The 17,176-nt window shown below is 48.8% G+C and overlaps 6 protein-coding genes across 6 annotated transcripts; 1 reads left to right on the forward strand and 5 right to left on the reverse strand.

Moving 5' to 3' along the window:
• Positions 1–931: 931 nt before the first annotated feature.
• On the reverse strand, positions 932–2,518 carry EDB93DRAFT_1166964 (Alg5-prov protein). Its single transcript, XM_041450223.1, has 3 exons — positions 2,334–2,518; positions 1,574–2,125; positions 932–1,519 (listed from the first exon to the last, which is right to left on the reverse strand). The coding sequence occupies exons 1-3, from the start codon at positions 2,388–2,390 to the stop codon at positions 1,181–1,183; spliced, it is 948 nt and encodes a 315-aa protein (XP_041304420.1). The 5' UTR covers positions 2,391–2,518; the 3' UTR covers positions 932–1,180.
• Positions 2,519–3,279: 761 nt separating this feature from the next.
• EDB93DRAFT_759169 (uncharacterized protein) lies at positions 3,280–4,008 on the reverse strand. Its single transcript, XM_041457353.1, has 2 exons — positions 3,706–4,008; positions 3,280–3,647 (listed from the first exon to the last, which is right to left on the reverse strand). The coding sequence occupies exons 1-2, from the start codon at positions 3,945–3,947 to the stop codon at positions 3,494–3,496; spliced, it is 396 nt and encodes a 131-aa protein (XP_041304421.1). The 5' UTR covers positions 3,948–4,008; the 3' UTR covers positions 3,280–3,493.
• A 2,261-nt stretch (positions 4,009–6,269) lies between these two features.
• EDB93DRAFT_759180 (uncharacterized protein) lies at positions 6,270–7,085 on the forward strand. The gene is made up of 3 exons (XM_041457355.1): positions 6,270–6,738; positions 6,790–6,960; positions 7,015–7,085. The coding sequence occupies exons 1-3, from the start codon at positions 6,480–6,482 to the stop codon at positions 7,038–7,040; spliced, it is 456 nt and encodes a 151-aa protein (XP_041304422.1). The 5' UTR covers positions 6,270–6,479; the 3' UTR covers positions 7,041–7,085.
• EDB93DRAFT_759277 (uncharacterized protein) lies at positions 6,939–7,527 on the reverse strand. The gene is made up of 3 exons (XM_041457356.1): positions 7,486–7,527; positions 7,103–7,418; positions 6,939–7,044 (listed from the first exon to the last, which is right to left on the reverse strand). Exon 2 carries the CDS (start codon positions 7,365–7,367, stop codon positions 7,131–7,133), a length of 237 nt encoding a protein of 78 aa, XP_041304423.1. The 5' UTR covers positions 7,368–7,418; positions 7,486–7,527; the 3' UTR covers positions 6,939–7,044; positions 7,103–7,130.
• Positions 7,528–10,451: 2,924 nt separating this feature from the next.
• EDB93DRAFT_1210740 (uncharacterized protein) lies at positions 10,452–13,300 on the reverse strand. Its single transcript, XM_041451037.1, has 3 exons — positions 11,735–13,300; positions 11,338–11,624; positions 10,452–11,269 (listed from the first exon to the last, which is right to left on the reverse strand). Exons 1-3 carry the CDS (start codon positions 13,136–13,138, stop codon positions 10,621–10,623), a joined length of 2,340 nt encoding a protein of 779 aa, XP_041304424.1. The 5' UTR covers positions 13,139–13,300; the 3' UTR covers positions 10,452–10,620.
• Positions 13,301–14,768: 1,468 nt separating this feature from the next.
• EDB93DRAFT_759365 (uncharacterized protein) lies at positions 14,769–15,814 on the reverse strand. Its single transcript, XM_041457357.1, has 2 exons — positions 15,170–15,814; positions 14,769–15,123 (listed from the first exon to the last, which is right to left on the reverse strand). Exons 1-2 carry the CDS (start codon positions 15,667–15,669, stop codon positions 14,997–14,999), a joined length of 627 nt encoding a protein of 208 aa, XP_041304425.1. The 5' UTR covers positions 15,670–15,814; the 3' UTR covers positions 14,769–14,996.
• Positions 15,815–17,176: the final 1,362 nt, after the last annotated feature.

Consider the following 17,176-nt stretch of genomic DNA (forward strand, 5'->3'; position numbering starts at 1 on the left):
ACACCTCCGATGAGTTATTCTTGGTTGACTCCTTACCGAGGTGATGACTCGGAGTCAACTCGGAGTTGGCATGGAATTAAACGATAGCCGTGGGAAGTAATACCCAATTGTACGCGGGGGCCCTTTCCTGATCTAGATTCTACTGTTGACCCCTTCATTCCTGTCTTTCTCTAATTCCACATTCTGTCTCGCCCGTCTCTCTCGAAGTGTTACCGTCACATCCAGGCTGTTTCCGAAGTCATTCCACCTCTTAGAACGGGTACATGTCTCAATCATGATGTGATTTTTTCAGATCTAATCTATCGACGGCATTCAGCTATAGTCTCCAGATCTTTTCAGACGTCTTGGAGCTAATGTTGGAATTTTAAGAAAAGATGTACGATCAGGCTACGGTTCTTACATCTTATCTTCAAATTCCAACAAGTCTGGAACCTAGAGCATCGTTCCGCGAGCCAGTGATGACCATCGACTATACGCCAGTACTTTTCTTTATCTTTCTCGAGATGGTTGCTCTCGTAGGGTGGCTCGTATTCGTTCTTCCAGGTTCTTGTGTCATACATACTATGAGATGTAGGATTAGCCTACATTGTGAAGCTCGCTACGTTGACTGTATTCGTTCTTCTCTCGCTCTTTTTCCAGCCAAATCGCCACCATGACATCGGTTACTCCTATGATGTGCTCGAGGGCCCTTGTGATTGAAGCCGTCGTGTCGAGCAAAGACTGGCTCTATGGACAACGCGCATTCATCCAATTTAGCAGACGATCAATTTTGCTCTTAGCAAGATTGTATGTGCACTAAGTCGGTAGTTGACTTATTAGAATCGATTGACTAGAATTTATCCTCCCAATTGTACATACATGCGCTTGACTTTTCAGCGCCGCCTGTAGAAAGACACTAGTGGGACTATCCACTTTGCTCGTAAGCACTATTGTTCGGATTTGCCGTGCTATACCCAAATCATTGCGCACGCTCGTCGGTTCTAATATTCCAGCTTAATCTCCAGAGCATGCATATAAACCGCTCACGATGGCACATGTGATGCTATAATTACAATAATCAATGTTGCTCTATGTACAGTCATGATATATTCCAAGTTGTGCCTGCAGAGCTGGTGAGAGCACATTCGCCATGCGCATCAACAATCTACTTTTCTATGACTGGTATGGCTCTGGTATATCATCATGGTGTTACTTTCCATCGTCCAGTGAGCTGGTTAGCGCGGAGAACGAGCAGGTCCCTAAGCATTTGTAGCGAGTCCTTGACAACATTCAGTTTGCTCCCCGCCACCTCATGCCATTGTACGGAGACTTCTGCAACAGGTATACCCAGCTGCTTCGCAAGCAAGAGTAGCTCAACGTCGAATATCCAAGTGGCAAGATGCTGTGCAGGAAAAATCTTCTGTGCAGCGCAGCGCGAGAATAGTTTGAATCCGCACTGGGTGTCACGAATATGCCCCACACCCACTATACGTAGGATGGTGTGCAAGCCGTACATGAGAATGTTGCGGAGTACAGAGCGCTAACGAAGAGCGGTCTGAGAAGCCAGTCATGTCACGACTGAGAAAAGGCACACCTTGACCACAGCTTCGGTCTTGACGAGGTGCGCTCGACTGCCGACGACCACCGTCGGCTCATTCTTCGGCCCCAGTTCGTCCATCTTCCTCCACAGCAGCTCCAAGTCCTCAAAGCGACTCGCACCATCCGCATCCACCATCAACAACCTGTTTCCGCGTGCATGTAGCATTCCATGACGTACCGCACCACCCTTGCCAAGGTTCTTTTCGAGGGTGACAACCCGAATATCGCTGTTGAGGTGTTGCTGTGCCAATTTTAGCGCGAGGGCGGACGTGTCATCTTTTGAACCGTCGTCAATGATGATGAGCTCGTATGTGCGCGTGTGGCGGATGGAAGCAGAGTTTAGGTGATCAAGTGTCGTTTCGAGCATGGACGGAAGACGGGCTGTCTCGTTGTATGCGGGAATGATGACGCTGAGATCAATGGAGCCTGCATCGGCGAGAGATGGGAGGCTGAGAGGATCTTTGAGGGATTTTTGTGAGCGGTATGTCTTTTCTGAGGGTCGGGTTATTATTGGGGGAGGCGAAAGCAAGATGAGAGCTAGATAGAGCTAGTGATGATTAGCGAAAATGCTAGAGCGGATTGGCATGGAGAAGATAGTCAGGCAAGAGGGAAATGATTCCCTGACCCAGTATTTGTCGTCCTCGTCGTGGCGCAACGTCTCTCGAGACGGCCCATGGCTCGAAGAACAAGGATGAAGTGGGTGCTCATCATACAAAAACGAAAGACCAGACGTCGACGTTGAAATTATTACTCACACATGGTAACAATACGGCCAGAGCAGTGAATGAATAAACAAGGACGGATTGGTCCATTTTAGAGACCTATTGCCGGAATCATGGAAGTAAGACTTTGTCAATGAGAGGGCTGGCTCAGCGCTGAGCACTGAGAAATTTAGAATTGCTTGCACGGCTAGAATTCCCCAAGGTCGTGGTTTGTCACGCCAGCCATGTCACAAAACGTTAAATCGTGATGCTAAGGATTGTGATAGGACATCATTGATCATTAATCATTCATCGACGTCGCGTATTTCTTTCTCTCTGCGCTACCAGGTTGTTTGTCTCAATCGAAAATTCGTCTCAACATGTCAGGATGTGTACATTCGGAAGTCCTAGTCAGTACTTGTGCGTGCCTTATCCGATTGTACAAGCACGCTTCGTTCCTTCCATCATTTTTCATTCTTGTTTCATGCTCAAATACATTTGCAAAAATTCTCATAGTTTCTGTCGTTCATATTCCCCGGGACGACGAGTTATCGAGATAAACAGTTACGTTCTACGCGAGAACTTTGAGTTTCATGCAGTTTAGCGCAGTGTTTTATCGTTCCGATCAGTCTACCATCAGCTGGCGTCTTCTGTTGCGTTGATACTTCTGTGCATGTTCTGATGGAAAATTTTCTTTTTTTCCCAAAGAACTATTTTTGAGCTGCATGCCATTCCTTGGCGTCTCAGTCAGCGCAAAGATGATCTGCGTGATGTTTTGTGCGTGCATTCTTGATGCCGATCTCTGAAAGTTTCAAGTGTCTTTGGCTTTTTTCGCCTTTTGCAGGAAGATCATCTTCCACTATACAACACGATCGCCAGCGGTGTTCTCGGGCAGCCGCCAGTCATGCGAAGATCGCTGACACGATGACTAAAGATGCGTTCGCTTAGATGCATGGGTCTGACAATGATACAATGGCCTCCTTTCCGACTGTTGCGTCTTTCAAACAAAAGTGTGGGATCATCTGTGAGTGCAAAACACCATGAGTCCAGAACACCAAGTGCAAGGCGCCTGCGAGGGTTGTGCGTATAGTACACCACGAATACAGTTGTTGGAGGATCACGATTCTGTGCCTTTGCGTTTCTTCATATATAATGACTGTCTACCCGAGCATACTTTACTAGGGCTGCTCAATTCTTGGGCTCAGTTCGCGGGCTCAGCCCATCAGAGTTCGCCTGTCACCCGGATGACGAAAAAGAAAACACCCAAGCTGATACTTCACGTGTCGCTGTGGTTTGGTTCCAGTCGAAGTAAAAATTGGATTATCTGCTAGTTTTGCAACCAGCCTGTCGGACGTGTCTCGACCGACTCTGATTTAATTTGAAGTTCACGAAAAATCATCAATTCGCAAAACTACACTAGACACACCGAAAATAATGTCGAAATTCACGATCAGGACTTTGCGAGCAGCATGCAAAGAAGTCCTTGCACCGAGGAATCTGATTGTATGGCCGGCCTCGTGAACCATCACCAGTGATAGATGCTGCGAGAGATTGATATTCGAGAGTTGCCATGAGCAATGCATCAGAATCCGACAGATAATCATCATCAAGATCATCTTCGTTGGCGAGTTCATCGAGGTCATTATCGTTGTGGTGCCCTGTTAGCATTCCGAAGTAGATCGGCTTTCAAACAGGGTGGGGAATGCAGTCCGTGAAACGCATCAATTACATACCTGGGCAGGACTCCAGCCACTTGCCCGCGCAACGTAACGTTAATTAACAACTCTCCGCTGCTCGGAATTCTGCTTCGAAGCCCGGCAACATACACCAATTTGGCTTCCTCATGAGTCATCGTCCCACCACCCTCTCCCACAAAACTTGGGTGTGTAATGTAGCCTCCTTCACAGTATTTTGTTATTTACATACTATCGTTCAACGGGCCAGAGTTGCAAGATCTGACCACCACATTTTCATATCTCGTTTTTTGCTACACATTAAGACAAAATAATTATACGAACATGTAGTTATGTGTGTCATGGCAGAGCTCCAATTTACAAAAGAACAAAATGTGTTCAAATGATGCTGCCAGAGGGATGCCGACGCAAATGTTAGAGACAGTAGAGAGTTGCAAAATTCTCATGGGCGAGTTGGCACAGGTGTCACACCATGTCACAGCATCGGTTTTGCAAAACTGAACTCCGACACGGCAAACGGTGCATTGCAAGATTCGAATTTAGAAAATTGGGGCGCCTGAAAGTTTCGCAGGTGTACACTGCCGCACTCTGCCGCACTCAAAATTAGTTCTCCGTTCCAAGCTGTCGCGCTTGATCATTCTCTGACATCAATGCTTGCATCGTCGATAACAGCAGCAACTGTGCTTCGTTCTCACTGAAAAAATTCTCAGAAGGTGAGCATAGTTGTAAAGTGTATGTAGAAGAAAAAAATCATCTTTTGGTTGCGATTTTTGCTTTCACCTGACTGTTCTACGTGAAAAAAGGCAACTTTGAATGATAGATTTGAAGCCGTACACGTTCCTCATCTTTATTTTTATAAAACAAAAATACTGTGCTGTGATTATATGTTAGAAGGTCCTATGTCTAACAGTAGATGGCTTAATATGTGTTGTTGCGTGTGCTATGAGGCATTTTGCAACTCTAGCCCAATGATAGTAGGACAACAATAATTAGGACAATGAAGACGACAATACATAAAAAATATTCGTACCTTTCTCCAGCAAATTTTGCGGGGTCCAACCTTTACTAAATAACGTCAGTCGAATGTTAACATGGTTTTTGAAATATAGAGAGCCGATCTATTTCGGAATGAGCTAACAGGTTACACATCACTCCGTATATAGTGCACTCCGCAAAACGTTTCTGGCATCACGCACCAAATTCATTTCCGTCTAGAAAGTGGGGCCGGTAAGTGCGCGCGGCCGTATGCAGGGTCATTAATGCTGAGAGATGGTACCGTGAACCCTCAGGATTGTGACACAGCCAGTCTAAATATGTCACCTCCCCGTTTCCTGCGACTTGATGAATCTCGGAAATCACAGCATATATACTAAACCTAGCTGGCTCAAGGCTAGAAGTACACAGACATAGCATGTCAATAGTAAACCTTTCATAATTACAGAAGAAGCGGTGACCTTTCCTCACAGTTCCGAGAATAGTAATGGTCTCACTGAGTTGTCTCCCTTTATTCAGTTGGTGGTCTAGAGATTAGAGGTAGAGCGGGATAGAAACGATCTAACAGGTAAGAATAAGTCTCAGTTTCTGGAAAGAACTCTTATTGACGAAGCGTGTACCTAACAGGTAAGAATAACTACGCTGAGTCAGTTAGGTGTAACAATAACGATAAAGGTATAGACTCACGTCTCAGTTTCTGGAAAGAACTGAGACGCTCGTAACGTTTGGGCGCTGGTATTAATACGGTAAGCGCTCTGGATTATTTTGAAGGTGAAAATTTACTTTGGACCATTTCGGTCCCGACGTCAACAGGTACTCCCTGTTCCTTCTGTTCCCGACCTCCCTCGACCAATGACTTGCGCTCGTACCTGCTACTTGTCATTTCCTACTCGTCATCTTGTGCCTGTCCATCGGGTCTCTCGGTCTTCTTCGACTCTGGCGCTTCGGATGCCAACAGGTGGCGCACCAGCTGCCGCTTCCCTCTTTCATAAAAAAAAAGGTGATCGCAATGTGTGGCGCTCGGCCTGAAAGGCCACCTGAAGCTACCCCATAGGTCTGTCTGCTTCCTGAAAATCTCGTGCGACAAACACATGTCGCCGAATTCGAAGTTTCGAACTCTCGAAGTTTGTGAACCCGGAGAAATTGCAAAGTCACACCACGTGAGGGCCGTTTTGGGAGTTCCAGACGGACAGACCTTATAGGTAGCTTCAGGGGGCCTGTATCGTGAAACTGTTTGTAACAGCGGCTAGCCAGCACTTATGCATTGCTCCATGAGTGTAACCATTCTCCCGCACGAAGGATGAATCTGACTTTGGTTGACTGTTAGGCTCCGTGGCATGAAATTCATCAATATTAATTGATTTTGCTTATCAGTTTGCCATATGGAAATACACATGGATGATGATGATCAGTGTAATCGAGCCGTAACGTCAATATTTATCATTGAAAACAGATCAAAAGGCGCACTCCATCCTGATTGTACCACCACCCCTCCTCCCCCCTCATCTCTGCAATGACTACTTCCACTGAAGCATATTCACCTCGTGCTTCAACAGAGTTATATTTGCCTCTTGCCATCGTGCCACTGCAAGATGCCAATGCAACGCCAATCTCATTACCTGGTCATAATTCCATAACTAATGGCACTCCGCTACCAAGCGTCGAACAGTCATCCCAAAACCCACCAAACAACTGTATCATGATGATACAGAGCAATTATATTGCGGAAGGGGGAACCATCAATATATTTTCAAGTCACTGCAACGGTTCCAGTAAGTTCTTTGTATGTCTGAATGACAAGACTCACCTCACAACATAAACAGCCGTCACCAAGTTAGAACACGTTACCGCAACTGCAGAGCCCACGCCCTTGGAGCCTCCGTCAGCGATGCAGGCAGAACCTACACATGGTCATGAAAGTATAGTATTGAGCGGCAACACATTTGGCGAGTGCGTCATGATAAACATAGGATCGCCAAATTGTACTGGAGCTGGTAGGTCGTTTAGTTCGTATGAAAGAAACTCAACTTACAGTCGATTGGCATCAGTCAAACAAATCGCTCTTGCGTCTTGAACGTCTAGCGGAATGGAATAAGGGCTGATGTTGAATGTACTAGTCTTGTATTTTGCGCCCACCTGTATGCATATGTAGAAATATTGACGGTCAATTATTTCTTAAAAAAATCAGGATGTGCTGTGTGGCTTGGCGGTGCTCGTAATCGCCACCACCTTGATTTGAAACATGGCGTTCCATAGCGACTTGCAAAATAACTTCTTTTTCCATCCCATTCTTACCCTTCAGGTCCTTTTCTAACAGGCACTTCCGCATCAAACAGGCTACGCCACTGAATCTGTGAGTCAACATCAACACGTGAAGTACAGCAATAAGTTTAATTTGCATCTCTTCTTCTTTTGATTATTCGGTGGTGTATTTTGAAATAGGAATCCATTGCTTATCGTGTGATGGAAAAATATTGAGATGAGACTAATGACACGCGGAACTTGCACGGAACACTAACCTCCAAGTAGCTTCAATTGCAAATAACGCGAGGTCGATATGGTAGCAACAACGTATTCACAATGATTCAGCCTAGGTAATTTGTTCAAATAGCACCCACACTCGCGAATCCTTCAGCCCTGATGAAGACTCAGATTTGTTAGGCATCAACTTGAATGCTCACCATATTTTGTTCCATGTTCACTTAAATGTACTCCGACTCGGAGTCGTACGGTGCTTCTCATGAAATGCTCGCGTCCTGGCTTGATACAAACTTGAGGCATGGGAAAAGAGATCTGATAAGAGAGCTCCAAATTAATAAATTTTGCGGTGTTTCTATTGGAGACCAGCCACTGGCGTCTGCAGGGTCAAGGTGTGCGTGTACCCAACGGTTCTTGATCCGTAACGTGAACGTGAAGCGCGAGTCGGTACTGCGGCATTATAAATTATCGCTGAGTCCATGCATCCAAATGAGCAAGTATATAGCACTGTGATATAAGACGGCCGACTCAGCTACTTAGTACTAGAACAAAGGTACGGGCTGGAATCCTTTCTCCTAGAATACTGTTTGGTGCGAGTCCGACTTCAGGTGGGCGTGGGACGCCGGTGATATGCATAACGCATAACGCATAGGCCTCGGACTGGACAGCTTTATGCAAGAAGCCTTCTTGGGGGTCCTGAGGTCAAGTTCGGATCCTGCTATTACTAAGTAATTTGAACTTTGAACCTACCTACTAAAGGGCACACAGGTGTCAGGAATCGATCTTCTTTTCTTTGAAAAAATTCACACAGCCAGACCCACCTGTCGCGGGAGAAGCCAGCACCCGATTGAAAAAGGTTGCAAAGGCTAAAGATGCACCTGCCAGTGCGTGCTGCCTTAGCAAGACAAGTATTCGAAAAAATCACTCCCGTGTGCAGAAGAGCAAGTGAATCAGATCGGTATCGTGTTCTTATCGTTCCTTTATGGGCTCTGTATATGTGACATGCCACGATATGATACATAATGTACATATCCTTCGAATGGCAGTCGAGTCGAAATCCACTTTTCTTCCATAGGAAGCACGGAACATTCCGAGGGACCGACGATCATCGGCATCTAAAAGTTGGTGCTCTTCCTGTGAATAGTTACCTCTTTATTGCGAGCTCATTATTACCTTTGGGAAGGCAAATGAGTCGAAATGACCAGGAGCGCTAAGCTTAGGTGCGTACAGTTCGTCCTAACTTTTCTTTTAAAATCGCCAGTGAACTACATCTTGTCATACATGTATATACAGGTGAATACATTTCAAGAAAAATTGCAATAAACTCCCCCCTAACTGTTGCGGTCATCTCAGGACGCGAGAGCGGTTTGTTTAACTGACGCAATCAGTCTTCAGCTAAATTTCTTTCAGATGAACTCGAGAACCTACCAGCTCCAGTGCAATTTGGCGATCCTATATTTATCATGACGCACTCGCCGAACGTGTTACCGCTCAACACTATGCTTTCACAACCGTGCGCTGCTGGCTCTGGCTGAGTCACCAATGGAGGGTCCAAAGGTGTGGGCTCTGCAACCATTCCGACGTGTTCTAACTTGGTCGCGGCTTATTTACGAGGTGAGTACCCAGTAAGTTAGATGATCGAAGAACTTACTAGAACCGTTGCAGTGACTTGAAAGTATGTTGATGGTCCCCCCCTCCGCAATGTAGTTGTTCTGTATGATGATAACGCAACTTCTTGGGTTCGGTGGTTGTGCGAGACTTAGCAGCGGAGCACCATCAACATGAGTAGAGGGTGTCGCACTCGTATCTTGGAGTGGACTCAGTGGAGTAGCGATGAGAGGCAAACATGACTCGTTTGAAGCACAAGGTAGGTTTTCTGTGGTGGAATGCATTGCGGAGATGGGCTGCGAATATTATAGCGAGCCTTTTAAGGGTTTGGCACCCTCTAGCGAGATCAAAAAAAATCGAACTTACTATTTTCGGCATGAACGAGAGACGGCACTGGTATCGGGCCAATTCTCAATGTTCCTGGTTGATGCACTTAGCTAATAATACCAATCATACATAGCTTTGATCTTGTTCAAATCGCCCCACTTCGAAAGATAGTGCGATAGGTCTTCCTGGCTGAAGTGTGCCTTCAAGAAGAGATGTGAACACTACGAGTCAGACGTACTGTAGGTATTGTCTAACATAAGGCTTCGCCCCAACGGACAATAAACGTTAAACAATGACAAAAGAGAGAAAAAAAATAGAGACGTAAATTAAAGCTGATCCCTGGAGCGAGATTTAAATCACCACGCTTCAGCGTCACTTTCAAGGTTTGAATCAGAATCTAGGATTGAAAATGCTGTGGAAAGTCACACAAATTGAGCTGAAAGAAACCCCATGAATTCGGATACAAACAGATCCAAACCCGAGACCGTACCTAATGTAGAACGCATACAAGTAGTAAAATGGGTGGGAGAAAAGGGAGGGTGCGCAAAACTTGCTAGTGACATGACGAGTAATTCGAGTGAGAAGAGGCAAAGGATGCCAGTCTCGCTAGGCATAGACCGCTGGCTCCACTAAAGGAGGTGGCAACGAGAGTTGCACGAGGCATATTTGTCACATGCGATGCACCGGGCATCAGCCAAAGGAGGCAGAGGGACTGAACACAGGATGCGATGCACCGAGCATCAGCCCTAAACCCAGGATTCAGGAGGACGAGCACGCTCGTCCAATTACCCTGGTGTAAATAAAGTTAAACTCGATTAAGTACTACTAAAAGTAGTAATTGGTGACGCTCGGGCATCAGATGCCAGGCCTTGAGGGGTCCGATTATGGTTCGGGTGATGTTCAAGCTACTCAGCAAAGATCGCAGTTATCATAGATGCATTCGAGTGAATCGGATCTGATAGTATTATTCATTCCTTCGCGATGCTACTTCGCAGAAAGTTTGCGACTTCGAAATTCCGGTCTAGTCTACATCTGCCTGCGCGCGGGCGCGTTGGAACTTGTCATTTTTACGACTCGTTACCGTCTTGAATGCATCAAATTAGCCATCTTCCAATCCGTTCCCCTCCACACTCGAACTAGCGGGTGGGAAGGAGCCTGAGTGTCACCATGACTTTGGCGAGTCCACAAGTAATATTAATTCCAGGCCTAATAGTAAGCGCAACAAAATCCTCCAAGTATTATTATAAATACCATCTCCACCGCATTACTCTCACCCTCACATCCTCACCCTGTCCACACACAACGACATAATCTTGCTCAAACTTGAAATCCGTATCCTGGAGGTTGCTTCGGACGACCTTCGTACGACTGCTTTGAGGCACTGTCTTGTCTGAAGGCGGCAAAGCAGATATGGGATGAGGTGGAGGTGGATCTCGGACTGGGTCTGGTACTGGGGTTTTTTGGTCATCTTTTGGCGCATCGGAGGTGGTGGTCGTGTTTTCACCAGTACTCGAAGCGGAAGGTGTTATTTTTGGCGTAGACGCTGTTGTTACCGTGTTCTTATCGTTCGCAGGTTCCTCGACAACGTCCATAATCTTCCCGTCTGTGGAAGGTGTAGATAGGAGGATAGAGAGCACGAATCCTTCACTCGGGCTAGGCCCAGGAGCAACAAGGTATGTCTCTTTGTCACTCTCGAGAACCACTGCACGTCCTTCGTTACCAGCCTCTTCCCCGGCATCATCTATGTCCATTCGCACGTCGCCTGCCTCTGCAGGTGGGTCCTGTGCATGCGCGATCTTCCGCCGCTTTCGAGGTAAAGATGCACGTACAGCAGGATCTGCAAGATGGGGGAAGAGCGCACATGCAAGAAGAATTGGAGTGTATTTGAATCTAAAATGAACATTCAGTCAACACCCGCTCTGTGCCCAAAAAAGAATGGGAAAAAAAATAAAACTCACCCAGCACCCATCCCTGAGTCACCAAACATCAGCGTCCGCGCGTGCATCTTCTGGAGCTCTTCTAGATTCTCGGGGTCGACCTTCGTTTTCCCATTCACGTCGATATTGTCGAAGGCCAACCGGTGTCGTTTGCGGCCGTTCGTAACGTCAGCAAATAAGTGTGTACGTGGTGGTGGCGAGGCAGATGTTACAGGAGCAAGGGCCAAAGCCGCACGACGCGACGCATATTCTTGCAACCTTTGCGACCTGTTGCGTCGCCCCAGCCCAGGACCTCGCGCAGAGCCCTTCTGTAAGATAATCCTCATCAGTAATGTATACCAACAGAAGCAATAATACGAATGAAAAAAAAAAATTGTATAAAAGAGAAAGACGAAACGAAACGAAACAGAACACCCACCTCAACAACCTCAACATGTACAACCTCAATCGCGCTCCCATCATGCCCCCACCCCCAACCAGCACTAACAACCCCCCTCCCATCGTCCTCCGCTTCTTCTTCAAAACTCCTCTGTCTCGCATCCCCACTCGCAGTATCAGTCACACTCGCAGCACAATACCCCGCGCTCGGATGGCCATAAAACGCCTCCCCCCATCCACCCACGAACCGACTCGCCCAAACACCACCAGCATAACCCATACCATCAAGCGCCGTGGCTCCAGCAACACCACGAGTACCATTGCTCCCAGGTTGCGAAGCAGAAGACTGCGAGGTGCTAGGTGTGATTCCATTCGATGCTGATACAGCGGGTGTGACGCCGTTCGAGGGTGTACCATTTGCTGGTCCGATACCTCCAACTACAGGAGGATCTACGTGGTTTGCCTCGCTCCCAACGCTGCCTCCATAACTTGATACGGTAGGTACGACTCCAAGCACAACTTTGATGTCTTTGTTTTCTTGTTTTGCGCGGGAGACAGCACTCCATGTCAGAAGACCAGCGTGCACGGCGCATGCGAGAACGTTTGAGTCGTCAGTGTAGACACGTCGGCGGGGGGCGTGCATTGGATGGTAGGTAGGTGGTGCAGGGTTTGGTGCGGTCCTTGCGACAGATCCTGAGGGGTTGGGCGTAGCACTTGATCCAGATGGGCCAGAACCGTTTCCTGCTGCGTTACTCAAGTTCGTATGTACTGGCCAGAATTGTATTGGCGGAGGGGGCAATAATCCTCCACCCCATAACCGCAGCTTGTGTGGCCTGGAGGCAGGAAGGAAGGAAGACGGAATGAGGACAGTGAGGCGTACTTCCGGAGGGACAGCCAAGCCATCTTTTCCAATCTCCTGTGCATCATCTCCTTGCTTCATGCAAGGCATGTGCTCTCCAAAAAACCAGGGGAATGGCAATGCAGGGAGCACCCACGAGCCAAGGCTAATATGCGGGCGCTCCATGCGGGATTGCAGGAGCAGGGCAAGTTCCTGCGGGGTGGGAAGGCGTTCGAAGGCTTCACGTTCAGCGCGTTCGCGCTCTATTGCCTCAAGGTTTAAGCGCTCTGCACGCTCACGAGCTTCGATGTGTTCGCGCGAAATGAGTTCGTGTTCGCGTTCGCGAGCCTCAAAGCGCTCACGCTCAAGGGCGTCCAGATGCTGCTGTCGTTCCAAGCGTTCAAGGTGTTCGCGCTCCATCCTTTCCCGCTCGGCGATACTCATACTCATCCCTCGCTCATGTTCTCGTTCCATGTACTCGCGCTCAAGGTGCTCCCTCTCCAATCTCTCTCTCTCCATCCTCTCACGCTCAAAGTGCTCACGCTCGCGTTCCCGTTCTCGTTCCATCATCGCTCTCTCCCTCTCTTCAGCCATGGGAGACGGCATCCGCGAGTGCGCCTGAGTCGGAGCCTGCGAATGTGGATGCGTACGACGTCCAGCACGTCGATCAGGCTGTTCAACACCCCTCAGCTCCCTCTCTCGATCTGACAACACCTTCTGCTCATGTTCTCTCTCCCCCGTCCTCTCCCGCTCTCTCACAAATTCACCCCGCTGCTCCCTCCCCCCAACCCCAATACTCCCCCCAATACCAACGCCACTGTTCTCTCGATCCCTCACCAAAAGCGCTGGATCTCTTAACTGTAGGATCTCCCCAGGACCCGGACGTTCGCTCAACCGTTGATCAGGAGGTAAGCGTTCTCTTTGCTCTCTCTCCCTATCTCTGTCCCGGTGCCTTTCTCTCTCAGGACCAGGAAGCCTTAGATCTACGCGCTCCCTCTCCACTCTCTGGCCTTGTGCAAGCTCCCTATCCCACTCATGTGAATGCGGATGCGGAGGAGGCAACGCCTGGAACTGTCCTTGGCCAGGCAGCATCCGCCCGCGACCCTGCGTCTGGCTATGAGCATTATGTGGTGGTGGGATGTGCACATGCCCATGGCTCGGTGTGTGTCCGTGAGTATTATGTGCGTGAGGCGATGAGTGGGTGTGGGTGTTCGCTGGTACGTAGGGGGGGCGGGAGAGTGGAGATGCACGATGGCTGCTGGGTCCTGGCCCCGCTCCAGGGTTAGGATTAGGTCCCATCCTCTCTCGTTCACCAGTGCTGGGTTTATCTCGTTGCATGTCTCCTGTGCGTTCCCTTTCTCGGTCACGATCCCGTTGCTGCTGCTGCGAAAGCTCCCTCTCCCCTCTCTCACGCAACGCTTCTCGATCTCTGTGGATAGTCATCTCGCGCTCACGGTCCAGAGGGGGGACGACAGCATGAGAGCGTTCTCTTTCGCGTTCACGCTCTCTTTCCCTTTCCCTTTCACGATCTAGCTGCGGCGCATGCGTGTGCGGATGGGGATGGATAGGGCCGGGGTGGAGCTGCAGGACGCCAGGGCCTGCGGGGACGGGACCACGTTCGGAGGGCGGGCGAGGGCGGTCTAGGCGTTCCATGGGGTGGGCGTGCGAGTCGCGTCTATCTTTGGCGAGAGGTTCACGTCTGTCCATGGGTGGATCACGTCTGTCAATGAGTGGATCACGTCTGTCGATAGGTGGATCGCGTCTGTCCATAACTGGCTCACGCCTGTCCATAACGGGGTCACGTCTTTCCATAGCTGGGTCACGCCTTTCCATAGCTGGGTCACGTCTGTCCATGGGCGGGTCACGCCTTTCCATAGCTGGGTCCCGTCTATCCAAAACCAATGGCTCCCTCCTGTCCATGCCCATCTCTCGCCTCTCCATGTCATGTTCCCTCTCTCGAGCAACGGCACGTATCACATCCATATCTCTCTCCCGCTCATCTCGATAGCGTTGGAGAAGAGGGTCTCTTTCCCTCTCACGTGCAAGAGGTTCTCTGGCAAGTATGAGCGGCTCGCGCAGCAGAGGGTCTCGCTCGCGTGGGAAATGGGGATCTCTGTCTCGGGTGAGCAATGGGTCTCGTGGGTCTCTTTCTCTGGGGAGTAAAGGAGTGTCACGTTCTCTGGGGAGTAGAACGGCATCGCGCTGTAAACCTGACTCGCGTTCTCTAGGGCCATCACGTTCTCTTGGGAGGAGAGTGGGATCACGGATGTCCCTCTCACGCGGCAGCAGACTTGGATCTCTGGGAAGCAAGGCAGGATCGCGCTCTCTGGGTAATAAGGCAGGGTCTCTATCCCTTGGTAACAAGTCTCTATCCCTTGGTAACAATATAGGGTCACGAATGTGGAGACCTTGTTCACGGGCAAGGTCGCGGAGAGGGCCATCGCGGTCTCGCATAGTCTCGCGGTCACGAAAGTTGAGATTTGGGTTTAGATTTGGACTGGGATTGAGATTGGGGTTCAAGTTTGGAGGAGGACGTTTTTCGAGTGATTGTTTGGGGGGTTGAGATTGGTTTTGGGGTGAATGGGAGGGTGCTATTGGGGGGTTAGGGTTGTGATATGTGTGTGGAGAAAGACGAACCTGGAGCAGTAGATACGGGGTTGATTACGTTTTGTCGTTGAACTACTGGACTTCTTTCTATAGATTTCATTGAAGGAATGAAAATGAGTGTTTACATGAAGATGAAAAGAAAAGAAGAACAGACCAACGGGTAATGGCGCTCTGGTAGTCGCGGATAGAAGAGTGGAGGACCCCGAAGATGAACGAGGACCCCAGGAATTATGAGTGTGAGGGTGAGGGTGTTGTAGACTAGCCATCGGTTGTTCGGGGGGTTGCCTCGGTGTGATACGTTGTGGTACGAAAGGGGAAGGTGAATAGTAAGATGGCGGTGCAGGGTACTGGGCATTCGGATTTGGGGTTGGTGGAAGTGTAGGACGAGGTTGAGCTGCATTTGCTTGGGGTGAAACTGAATTCGACTTGACGATCTGTTGAGGTACAGGTGAAGAAGAGCTCGTGCTCGTACTTGTTGGACGTTTTCTATGCTGACTAGGTGAATCTTGAAGTAGATCAGAGACGTTCATTGTACTATGTCGTCGTTGTCGTTATCGTTGTCTTAATTGTCGTAGGAGTAGTCTTCGTCTTAGTCTTTGTCTTTGTCTTTGTCTTAGTCGCCGTGGACAAGGATGAAGCAAGTCGAGGATGTAGTGGGAGCAAAAAGAAAGCAACTTGGAGGCGAAGCGACACAAATGAATCACCCCGATCGTGATCTAATACACGTGCAGATCGGATCGGTCAGGTACGCTTCTCTCGGCAATTACCGCGGATACAAACGCGTGACTTTAATTTCGATAAGACCCAACAAGTATCCTCTCATGTGATTTGTTTTCAGCACTTGACCAGCCTTTTACATCCCCGCATCAGATACTCGGCCCCGATATCATTTACAGGTCATGTCAATAACATCGCCTGCATATTGACCTACTAGCACACGACATCTTACCTCTTGCAACAAACCCAGCCTAGACCGATCCGTACCTTCAGAACGTAATTTTACTGGCGTCAAAATGTAAGTTTCCTCGAGCACTGTGTCACTACCAATACCATCATAAATGTCATGACTTTTACGACGCAACTCAAATCTGCACCGCAAATCCACACAAGAACTTAGTAGCCAAACACTTAAGGCCGAGCACCTTCTAGACTGATGTGATTGCCACGCTGATGATCGGTACATATAAGTACCTGCGCTATGTAGTAAGTTCGTTCACTCCTTCCCCCCCTCCATCAAGTGCTTCGGGCGCCATTAGCTGAATTTTGAAATGCCTCTCTGAATCCGCAGCTTTCGCAGTCTTCCTACAGCATCTTGCCATCAAAGCCGGCCTCTGGCTTACCCAGCCGCAATCTGTCATACTCCTCTCGACTCCTCCGATCAAAACTCTCCCACATCTACAATATCCGACGCATAGAAGCTCTTCCGTAACGTCGCCGTATAGAACCCATGATGCACGCCGAGCCCCGGCGCACAGCCTCAACCGCCGAATACCCACCACTCCGGCCAAAAAGTCTTCTTCAAGTCTCCAGCTTCGACTGGCTTTAGAGACGGTGACACGATCTATTAGGTTGGGTTGGGCCGAGCGTTAGCTCGGGAAGGACGCAAGCAGGTGGAGCCGCTGGGAGGGCGGGACACCGTGACTGCTTACGAATTCGATCGTGTCAATCATTGACTCATGAGTATCTCTGGAACGGTAAAAATTGAATTGACAGATAAGATTGTAAGATGTGTGACTAATTAAAACGCTAGAAGACTACGGTGCGACGAATTAAAAGGGAGAGGCTGGTGGGTATAACGAAATTTGATCGAGCGAGTGAGGAATGTAATGGACGACGGACTCGGTGTCGTGGTGGAGAGGAAGAAAAATGAATAGAGGAAGCGAACAACGCGACCGCTCAGCTGGGCGCATGGTGCCGAGGTATTCCGACAGGCTTCATTACCCGGCACCTGGACATTTTCCTCGAATCTTCCTTCTCAGGGTGGCCTCCGGCAAGCCATAACTCCATTCAGTCTGGAACCAAACACCATCCGCGATT

This window comes from Suillus bovinus (genome assembly GCF_016758785.1).
Source record: "Suillus bovinus strain UH-Sbo-P2 chromosome Unknown EDB93scaffold_61, whole genome shotgun sequence".
Classification (NCBI taxonomy): domain Eukaryota; kingdom Fungi; phylum Basidiomycota; class Agaricomycetes; order Boletales; family Suillaceae; genus Suillus; species Suillus bovinus.